Source organism: Charadrius vociferus, unplaced genomic scaffold (assembly GCF_000708025.1).
Source record: "Charadrius vociferus isolate BGI_N301 unplaced genomic scaffold, ASM70802v2 scaffold111, whole genome shotgun sequence".
Lineage (NCBI taxonomy): Eukaryota > Metazoa > Chordata > Aves > Charadriiformes > Charadriidae > Charadrius > Charadrius vociferus.
Genome location: NW_009647046.1, coordinates 1,140,756 through 1,151,844, shown reverse-complemented (window position 1 = coordinate 1,151,844; position 11,089 = coordinate 1,140,756). Strand labels below are relative to the sequence as shown.

The 11,089-nt window shown below is 48.2% G+C and overlaps 1 protein-coding gene across 1 annotated transcript in view; it reads left to right on the top strand.

The window, feature by feature from the left end:
• Positions 1–207, top strand: part of ALX4 (ALX homeobox 4) — a 10,497-nt gene extending 10,290 nt beyond the window's left edge. The window contains exon 3 of the mRNA XM_009895699.1: positions 16–207. Coding sequence (XP_009894001.1) covers positions 16–207 — 192 coding nt within the window. The remainder of the gene's footprint in view (positions 1–15) is intronic.
• Positions 208–11,089: the final 10,882 nt, after the last annotated feature.

Sequence of the window (11,089 nt, the reverse complement as noted above, 5' to 3'; positions counted from 1 at the left end):
GGCGGCGCCTCCGAGTTCCTCGGTGTCTCCGGCCCCGGCAGCCACGTGGGACAGACTCACATGGGCGGTCTCTTCGGCACGGCCGGGATGAGCCCCAGCCTCAATGGCTACGAGCTGAACAGCGAGCCGGACCGCAAGACCTCCAGCATCGCTGCCCTGAGGATGAAAGCAAAGGAGCACAGTGCCGCTATCTCCTGGGCGACATGACAGGGCTGCAGCCCAGTGCCCACGAGAACGGAGAGAGCACACGGGGACAGCCAAATAAATCCATCCGCTTGGACTCCAGACAGCAGTTGCCTCCTCGGGGATCTGAATGCAGCACTTTTAGCTACCCTAGGCATATAAAGTACATATGTTAACGTAAGTGGAGTGTTTCCAGCATGAACGCGGCAGCTCCCGGCTTCCTGGGATCAAGCAGGGAGAGGGAGGCTGTGGAGCAGCACCTCTTCCAGTGAGACCTGGGTTGGGATGCGTCCCCTCTCACCACCACCTCCCCAATAACCTGGGCATTTTTTCTCCCCACTCCTTTTTCTGACACCAGCTCTGCCTTTCCAAAGAGCAAGAGCCTGCTGGCATTTCAGCGGCTTCCCCCAGCCCCATACACACACACACAACTTCCCCTTCCAATTTGTCGACAGTGTTGCTCAGATCTGTTCTGCCCTGGGCAGGGGACTGGATGGGGACTCTGGCACCAGCAAAGAGACACCTCTCAGGCTGCTCCCGTCCTCTTAGCAGGAGCCACAACTTCCCGCAGCTGAATGGGGAACAGGGCTGGGAAGATACCTGAGGCTAGAAAGAAGGCAACATTATCCCGTCTCCTTCTACCCTGCTTCCTCTCCATCCTGCAGTCTGAGGTGAAGCACGGAGCCATAGGGGCCTGTGAAGGGGATGCCTTTCTTCCCAACATGGCACGGTGCCACCACGCTGGGAGTCTTTGCCAGGTCTCTGGTCACCTGGCTGGAGGTGCACCCTGGCAGACGATAGCTTCCCAGCACGGCTGGCTGCCCCAGGGAGCGCCTGGGTTTTGCTTTGCTGCAGTCATGGTCAATGTTGAGGCTCATGTGCATGGTGGGGCAGCAAAATGTTTCCTCTGGTTTTCACTGGGTCGGGAATTACTATCCTCACTTTAGAGACAGCAGCTATGGGAGGGGAGTACAGTTGCTGTGTAAATCCATGGGTCCCCAATGAGACTGCTCAGAGAAGCAGCTCAAGTGCTAGCACACAGCCATGGTTGCGTGAGGCCATCAAGTTCCACACCTTGTCCTGAGGTCAGATATGTGCAATGACAGCCCCTCCCTGCAACCCTTCACCCCAGGGCTCTGCCACACACAGCCGCTGTGGGCATTTCTGTGGAGGGGATGGCACAGGGAGCAGGCTGGGATGGGACCCAAGGCTGGATGAGGTGACACTGACCCATGTCCAGCCACCTCGGATCCCCTTCAGCTGGCAGAGTAAGCAGGAGACACCAGAACTTGCCTGGTATGTCTGAGCCAATGTGCCTCCCTGCTTTTCCCTCCTAGTGCTCTTACCTGCACAGCACTAACTGTTAAGTAAGATCTCCTTTGCAAGGCTAAATCTTTCACAAGCTTTTCAATGATCTCGTAGTGCTAAGAATAATTTTGGAACATCCTTTTACCCCACTGAATTATCACCAAGGAGAAGCTGAAGGTCAGCTGAGCACTATCACCCGTACAGTGTGGCTATGCAGGCTCAGGTTGAGCTGGGGCAGCCAAGATTCACAAAGGAATTACGGGATTTTACTCCCATGAACATTTGTGTGTCACCCTGCCCCCCCTCCTCCTGCCCAGTTTTAGGGGACCTTGTAGTTCAAGGTCCAGGAATATTTAGTGGTCTAAGAAAAGTCTCCAAATAAGCTACAACCAAATGTCAGGTTTCAGGTTAACAAGGTATACAAGTATTTCTATAGCGCTTAGATTGCCATACACTACAAAATGACACACCATTGCTAGATCCAATGTAATATATATTTATTGGAATAAGAAAAGACCAGTAGCAATGTCTCTTTCCTCTCTTCAGAAATGCTGAGATGCCTTCCTTGGCGCTCACAGGGAACCAGCATGCCATTAACCACACCATGTGTACGACCAGGGCCTCTCCCAACACAAGCAGCCAGGACTTAAGTCCCAGCCTAAACATCCAGCAGAGCAATTGGGCATGATGGCTAAGGTCCTAAAAGTGATGCTGATGACTGAACCAGACAGGATCACGCTGACTGGTCGGAGGTGTACGTCACCCCCACCGGGCACCCCAGAAGCCTCTGAGGGTCCTGAGCCACCTAGGAACCGGTGGCAGGAGGCGATGCCTCCAGCAGACTTTGTGCAGGCAGCTGAGCTCAGTGCCGAGAGCATGTTCCAAGGTACACCAGGGAGCGTGATGCTTCCCACGGTCAGCAGGCAATCCTGCAAAGGGCCACTGCCCGACGAGCCCCGCAGCATTACTGACAAGGCAAATGAGCAACAGGCAGAGCCGAGGAGCGGGCGATGGGGCGGGCACACAGGAACGGGTCCCACATGGCCTGCAGGTAGGGAAGGCGGCTCTGATGGAGGGCCATAGCCACTCAAGAGGTTAGCGGAATCCCCTACTGAAGTTAAAGGGTAGCTCTTCCTCATGGACTTCCACGGGGCCAGGATTTCACCCGAGCTGTTTAACAGCACAGCAGATTAAGCACTGTATCCCTCGTCTTGTTAGAGAGAGAGAAGAGTCTCCTGGCAGCAGACTTGGCATTTACAGAGGCTTGGCCCCCCACTTTCTCTCACCTTAAAATCCATGTGCAAAGCACATGTTGGACTCACTCAATCTATTTTAAACGCCACCACACGTGCCCGGCCCTGAGCCTGCCCGAAAGCATCACAAGGCGAGGGGGAATGTTGTTCCCGGGAGCCCCCCGCCGCAGGGCTTCCTTCTTGTCCCCCCCGAAGCCTCCGAATGCAGCTATTCCAGCAGTTTTTAAGCTACGTGCATCTGTATTTACACACGTTTTTTTAAATTAATTTAAAAGTTGTTTTTTTTTTTTAAACTAGCTGTTAAATTAACAAGAAAAACTGTATAAATATATATATATACACTTATATATATATATGTATCTTAATCTAGCCAACCTGCGGCTACTGCATTTCTTAAGGGTCACAGGGTCAGTGCTGTTCCTGCAGTTTCAAGTTACCACGATGATGCTTTTTTTAATTATTATTATTATTATTATTATTAATACCTTTCAATTCTATTTATGACTTTCTTCTCTATTTATTTCTTATTTAGAATTTTACTCCTGTCCATACATTGAGTTGCGATATCCTGGCTTGGGCTTGCCTTCGAAGCTGCAAGCTTTGTCCCCAGCCACCACCAAAATGTCTCACAAGTCCCAAGCGCCCCAACTCCTGCCACGTTCGCGGCGGCATCCTCTGTGGGTGCAACACCTGCAGCACCTGGCTAGCTGGGCTCTCCCAGCTGCCTTCTCCGGCCTCACAGAGGTACCAAAACATTTCTCCCAAGCAGTCCTGGCCCTGGCTGTGCAGCGGGTACCCTACAAGGGGGCTGTCTTATGTTGCCCATGGTTAGAAACACCAGAGATGGCACAGAGCTTTGAGATTAGGAGGATGTAAATAGCAAGAGCAGCACGGGTTCCCAGCACCAGCTTAAAGGCAGTCGGGTACCACTCACTGCCAAGTACTCGGAGGCACTTCTCGTCTACGAGCAGTAGTTAGTGCTTTGGTAGCAACTGCAAACCAGTGGTGAAACAGGCTTGGGGCTTGCTGGGCCCTGTGGGGTCCAAACTCCAAGGGCTGCTGTGCTGCCCCCCCGGCGCATCTCCCACCACCAGCACTGCCGCCCGCCTGCGCTCCCAGCAGGTTCTCCAGCCAGTGGCCAGGCTCCTGCTGCCTCCTCCTGAACATGCTACTCAGTTCGGGTCTCGCTGCCCCAGCACCTGCCTGGGTAGAGCCCACGGGAAAGCGGCCTGAGGCAGCAAGGTGGAGGAGAACCAGCCTCCTCCTCCTCTAGAGCCCACAGCAGCATGTGAGTGCGCATCCCTGATGAAACGTGCATCCCTGCCGGAGCCAGCATCCCTGCCGGCGCACGCCTGGCCTGAGCCATGAGTGCGGGCAGGGCATTAGGGGAAGGCCACGCGTAGTGACAGCGCATCACATGCAAGGTCGCAGAGTGGCAGTACACATGGCTTTAGGCTTTACCTGCCCCATCAGCCGTGGAGACACAGCGCCAACCCAGGCCAGGTGTGCTGCCCAAGCAGGGCTGCCGGCTGGATTTCTCCAGTGGCGGAGGTGTTTCGGGGATGGGAGGCGTGTTTCCCTGTTTCCCAAAGTACACCCAGAGCGGGCAGCACGTTGTAAAACACTCTGCAAACAAACAAAGGCGAAAAGGTAGTTTCCTGGAAAAGGTTTGAAAAATAATCAAGCAGAGGCAGAGCCCCGTGTTTATTTTGCTGCTCTGACTGACACAGCAAAAAGCAAACAGATCGAAGGAGAAATTAAACCCAAATGGGAAGGGGCACGGATTCAGATGGAAAGTCATTCAGCCCTTTGCAGCTTCCCAAAGGGAGCTGGGAGGAGGTGACGGAGCGGCCTTGCACCCCCTTTACTCTTTGCTGGTAACACGGTTCCCCACTGCCCCCACATAGCTAGGTAGGTAGGTAGAGCTAGGACTTTTATACTACTGATTTTGAAGGACAGTTTTCAATGTATAATAATATATCAGTTTAGGTGTGCAGTGTTTGAAAGAGAGACTGGGAGAAAGAAAGAAAACAAACCTCAATCAATATTATTGGTTTTTTTGTTGTAAAATATTGTAACCTTGTATAAACGCTGCCTTTTTTTTTTTTTTTTCTTTAGCTTAACAGCCTGGGGTAGAACATACTAAAAAAAAATAAAAAAGTTTTTAAAAAGTTCAGGAAAAAAAAAGAATAAAAAAAAAATCATTTAAAATGTTGCCATGTGAGGTTTGTGCCATGCAATGTTATTGCCTATGCAGCCATGTATTACCAGTTCATTACAGTGGAATATTAAAAAAGAACAAACAGTCTTGCAGCTTGGTTCTTTTTAACTTTTTTTTTTTTTCCCAAGTAAGTTATTGCACTTGCAGGTTTTTTTTTCTTTCCCTTTTTTTTTTTTTGGAGGTGGGTGGGGCTGGAATTTCTGGGTGCCAATTTTTATTTTTCCACTTTTTGAACGGAGCGGCACTGCTGGGAAGGACCCCGTTTCCCAGCCGCCCCGGCCGAGGAGGGGCACAAACACTGTTGTTGTTGTTTTGGTTTGCAATAAACTCCTTCTCTTCTCTCCTCTCAACTGCAATCTGGCTGGTTTGTTCCTGACTCATGACAGATGAAATGTGATCAGAGGGGCCTCCAAAATCTCACGTTAATTGAAGTTGGCAAAAAATACTAACAGTGCCCTTTTGAACTGCTGACACAGTGCAGAATGGATTAGCCGGGGGTAGATTAACAACAGGTGGCAGCTCACGGGCCGCTGCCTCTCCTGGTACAAAGAGATGGTTAACAGCCAGCAGCCGGGCGCGGGAGCATCCTGCCAGCCAGCTCCCGGCTAATGAGGGCCTCGCCACCTCCGAGAGGGCTGTTCAGCATCCCCGCTAGCCAGCGCAGAGGAAACCGTAGCCACAGCGAAGAGGGGAGAATGGTCTCCCTCGCTTACTGCTCAGGAGCTGCTGCTTCTGGTGGAGCTTAAGCCTCACAGGGCTCCTGCGGGTCTCACTGCCCTTCCTGAGCAGTCCGTAACAAGGCAGTAGGTTATCCATCACGGCTGACACATGGAGAAGTGAGTGACTTGGCAACAAGATGCCATGGAGCTGGGAAGCCTCAGCCACCCGTCTCCCCGTGCAACAGCACCGCTGTTTTTACACAGCACAGTCATGCTCGGAGCACCACGGCGTGAGGTCTTCTGAAGTCCAAAGAGAAGACACTTGGGGCTGCCAGTGGGGGGACCCTCCCCCCCAAAATCACTCCTTTCTCCCCCATTCCCACAGGTCCAGTCACACTCACTCCCCCCTCAGCTCCACTTTGGCAGAGGCCTCCAAGGCTCACCCACCCTCTCCTCCACCGGGTTCCCCAGAGGCACCTGCTGGCAGCCAGATGCTGCCCACTGGGCTGCGGGGCAAACCTCTCCCCGCACCGAGGGGAGGGCTTGTCTCCACTCCACAGGTTCCCAGGGCATGTTTCTTGTCCCATCTCAACCTGGGGAAAACTGGTTTCTGGGAGGGCCCTTTCTCCTGCTTTTGCTCCATGAATAAATCCAGCTGTAACCCCTTTTCCTTCAGACTCCACAGATCCACCAGCACAGGCACCAGTAGGAGCCCAAGCCCCTGCTGGGTGAACTGGAAAGTGCCCTGCATGTTCAGACAGAGCTGAGAAGGTGCTCAGCAGCTGTCAACAACCCACCGAGACCCACAGAGCCCCTCTGGCCTTTCCATCAGTTGGCTGGGAGCATCAGCTCAGTTCAGATGGACCATGGCTGTTTTCCATCTCACAAAGAAACGGATAATGCAGGTGCTGTTGCAAGCTTATCCGTGCCTCTCACTTGTAGAAGAAAAATTCCTTCCCTCCCCAAGCACTCAAAGACAGATTCTCCAGATGTTGGCAGAGTTCAGGCTGTCGAGAGCCTAAAGCCAGTTTCAGTAACATCTTGGTTGTATGGGTTTACATCAGAAATTGCTCCTGGCCTGAACGTTGCCAAAGAGCTAAAAAGTCTCTCTATAAACTCCAGATAGTGGCAGGACCCAGATTAGAAATGTGCATTCTTTTCTCGAAGCTGCACTTTCCTACTGGCATTACAGGAGTTGTTTAAAACATATGGAAAAATTTCTCTCTAGGAGATGTGGCTACAGCACCTAGGTTAACATGTTCCTTCTCTGCTGGAGAACACGACTTTGAGGCAGGGCAAAGTTCGGGCAGTTTTAATGAAAAACAATTTTTTCTTCCTGTAAACTAAACAGATTTGCCTTTTTTCTTCCTCTTTTTAAAAGCAGGTTATTAACCTTTAAGCAGATGGATGTACAATAATCTTCTCATTGGCAAGGAAGGTAACAGCCATGCAAGGTGCATCTACTTATGTCCAGCTGGAGCCCACATGTAAAGGTGTTGCATTTAATCTGAGACAAACAAGTGTTTATTATTTGTGAAAGGATCTTCCACTTTCTCTTGCTTTTCAGTTCGTAACTTACTCACAGGGCAGAGACAGATGCTCCGAGTTAGCAATCTGCTCCTTTTGCTGTAGCCTTGCTGAATTCCTGGATCTCATTTTACGGTCCTTTCTGCTTCGAACCTTTTCCCTTGCCTGTTTGTATGAAGTGTGGCAAAGGGGGCATTGTTTCCGTCAGTCCTCAGCTGAAGGCACCCAGCATTAACTGCACCTAGCACCCAGCTGAGACCTGACTCTCCCTTTGAAAGAAAAGTTTCACAAAAGAAAGACCTGTAAGTTTTCAAATGGACAGACCAGCAGGTGAGAAACAGTGGTTTTTCTTGAGTGTATGGCTATATGGATATAACATAGAGCCCTTTGGCCTGAAAACCTCAGGTATCTTTCCAAGGGACTATGGGCTTATCTACTGGATAAGAATGAGGTGTTCAGGTGGATATCTGCGAGTGGCACTTTTCAGTCAGTTCCAAGCTTTGGCATTTAGTTTTACAGGTTCCCATTGCTGCACAGAATGGCGGTGGGGGTTAGAAGAGATAAGCTTCATCCTTAAAAGCACAGGGTACAACAACAACCATATCTCATAATCACACTTGAAAAACCTCATGCGGGTCTGTACAGCCCAAGTTCTTCACACCTCTGTTGGTCAAATGGTCCAGCTTTCACCTTTTTCCAGTCCTCCGTCAAGTAAAATTTAGGTTAAAAATCCAAAAGATGTGACTTCATAATTAAACTGGTATTTTCTTTTTCTTATGACTGTAGAAAGAGTCATCACGTGGATTATTTCTATTTACAGAAACCTGGTTCTCCCCTTGCCGATCTTATCTGTTGTCTTCCCCTCCCCCAGTACCCCCCTGGGTACTGAGCACTGATTCAAGTTCATAGACCTAATAAAATCACGACCAAGTTGCATTGATCTCAGTCCACAGTCACTGCAGAGCTGTCATGCTTGTCTGGAGCAGGAGCACTTCCTATTTATGCAAGTAAACAGGCATTTAGAACAAGTAAAGGAAATCTGAAGGAGAATTACTGGATCCTTTTCCAGACAAATGAAGACAGCAAACAGGCAACCTTGCAGGGAGAACCTTTGAGCTGCACTGTTTTCAGTCGGAAAACTCCCCGCGTGCTGCTAACTCCATGCCACTCCACTTAATTGCCTCAATTGTCGCTGTTATCCCTTAATGGGAAACATAACTCGCTTTCAAAGCAACCACAAGAAGCTGCAGACAGGGGAATCCTGAAGATCAGCAGAGGTGGGACTGCATTACAGCCATTTCCATCAGGCTGAAATTACACAGAGTGCACCAGGAATGTCTCTAAATGGCGTCAAGCCAGGGCAGGCTGAAGCACGCCGACAGTGAAAGTCAAGGCTAACAGTCCTCTGCCTTTGTACCGAGCTACCCAAAACTCCAGAAAACCAACCGTACAGATAAAGTATGGCCATTCCGCTAAAACACAGGTTTGGGATATTGGTGTTAAATCCTGGGTTTACCCACACAACTCCTAAGGCCTTGGGTATACCACAGCTTCTCTCCATTTCTTTATCTGCAGTCAGAGTTAAGAGGTTGATCTTACTCAAGCAGAAGGACTGTGAAGCTCAATTTATTGTGCTCAGATACAGGAGGGGCAAGCGTCATAAAAAGAACTTGCACAGTCCTACATGCACTTCCAACAGCATGAGATACAACCGAAAGATCCCCGACCCAACAGTAAAGCAAAAGTGTTCTAGCCGATTTTTCTGCTAAGCAAATGCCATCTCCTGCTGCAAACCAATGCTAGCAAGAGGTTTGAAATGACTATTTGGTTATGGGGTAACTTTCAGATCCTACAGAAAGATGCAAAGAATTCTTTCTTTCAGCCTAAAAATAATAATAATAAAAAACCCACAAAAAAATATCGGTGAAATATTTGCCTAGTATTTGCTCTGATCTTCCCAGCTTTTCAGGATCAGACTGAAGTTAGCAGTTGGACCAGCTCGCTTTTTAGCATAATCTAACACAACTTTGCAGAATGGGTTTTTTCTTGCTTTAAACACACAGAGGAATCTATCCATGATTGCAAGAAATACCTGTAGTTTACATTTTAGTTTACAAAAGAACATGCTTTGCAGCAGTCCTAGTAAAATTTAAACATGCAAGTCTTTAAGAGTGATGAAAAAAAAAAATCATACTCCGTCTGATCTCCAGCTAGGGCATTCAAATCCCATTTCTCAGCAGTACTACCAGTTTTAGCTTTTCTTTTCTGTGTTGTGCTGTAGCCCTGTTACAACAGTAGCTTCCATGTGGAAGGTCTGGACAGAAGATTTACGCAGTAATAATTAATCTGATTCTGAGTTCTTTCCTGATCAAAAGGTGCTCTACCTGTGAGAAGTACCCAGGGTACAAGACGTTCATTATAGAGGGCATTCATGGCAAATTCTGAAGGTATTTTAAAACGTTGAAATCGTTCCCCTAAATCCATTTTCATGTCTCTCAATACAGCATTTTTCCAGAGCGCTCAACATTCACCAATGCAACCTAAAAGCAAAATGAGTCAGAAGCATTGAGCATCTCTTAAATCCCACCTTGCAATTATTTTGATACTTGTGCCTCCAAGGCCCCTGGGTTTAAAAGGGCCTTGAATTGATAATTAGCAGGGATAAACTAGTTGCTGCAGTAAAGCATATTTGAACCACACCAGTGGAAGCGCAACAGATGGCAGGAGGTTCAAGAGCAGGAGCTGGAGATGGCAGGAGAGAGTAATTCAGAACATCAGGGCTTGAATTGGCACGTCCTGTAATGAGATAGTAGAGCTGTGAGGAAGCAAAGAGTCAACACATCGTAGCGAGTGTTGGTGATGCTAAAAATTTATGCTTAAGACTCACCATGAGTGGCAGGGCAAGCACTGCGGTACATCACAGCCCTCGCTGTGCACAAGTAGCGAGTGCACCACGCACACATGCTGCCCTTTTGCAGCACGCTCCACCCGGACCATGCTGCAGCACTGCTGGAAACAGAGAGCTGCCACCACACTAAAGTCCACCATCTCAATGGCCAAAGACAAAGTTCTTTCCTCAAATGCACAGTTCTTCAACAGTTGCTGCCTCTCTTCTCAAACAAAGAAAGGATCTGTTCCTTATTTCCCCAAGATAAATGCTACTGTTAAATCTTGGCAGAAAATTGGAGTAACAACTACTCTCTCCAAAAAGGTGACTGGCATGAATACGTGCAGACCAAACTTCTACTTCTAAGCCAACCATCCAACTCCAGTTATGGGAAAGACAAAATATTGACACATCTTTCTAAAGTACACTGTGGATATTTAAGTTTAACAGAGATTTATGTAGCAAAACAGTTTGTCACTACAATTCTCCTTTCTAAATGCATCCATGTTTTCTTGTGCAGCTTCAGAAGTGAAATACAACAAAGACCCCTTGAATTTACTTTTTAATATACTAATATTAGCCTTTTTTTGATAACATATATACAATGGAAAGTTCACATTGATCTTAAAGACTGACAACAAACTCATTCCAAATTAGACATACAGGTACATCTTACCTTTACAGATTTTGCATCAAGAACATCACAATTATAAATGTAGAGAGGAAGTAGGCCATTTGACAGATATTTTTTATTATTTTTTATTTTTGTTGTTTTTTACAGTCAATTGCCCAATTTTCTCCATAGCACAAACCAGAGACAAATTACCATCTAAATGAGATGGCCCTATAAAAGCAACTGTAAAATGCCAAAGGACAAACCATGATTGATAGGGGTCACTGGGCATTTTGTGGAAGGGGAATCAACTCAGATGCTCTGGGATACAGGCACAAGGAACCTTTTTACTTGCCTTTTTTTGTTGCCTTTTTACTGACCTGAGACTATGGATCAGTTTAGGAGGCTTGGTTAGTTTGTCTCCACCCAAAAATATTC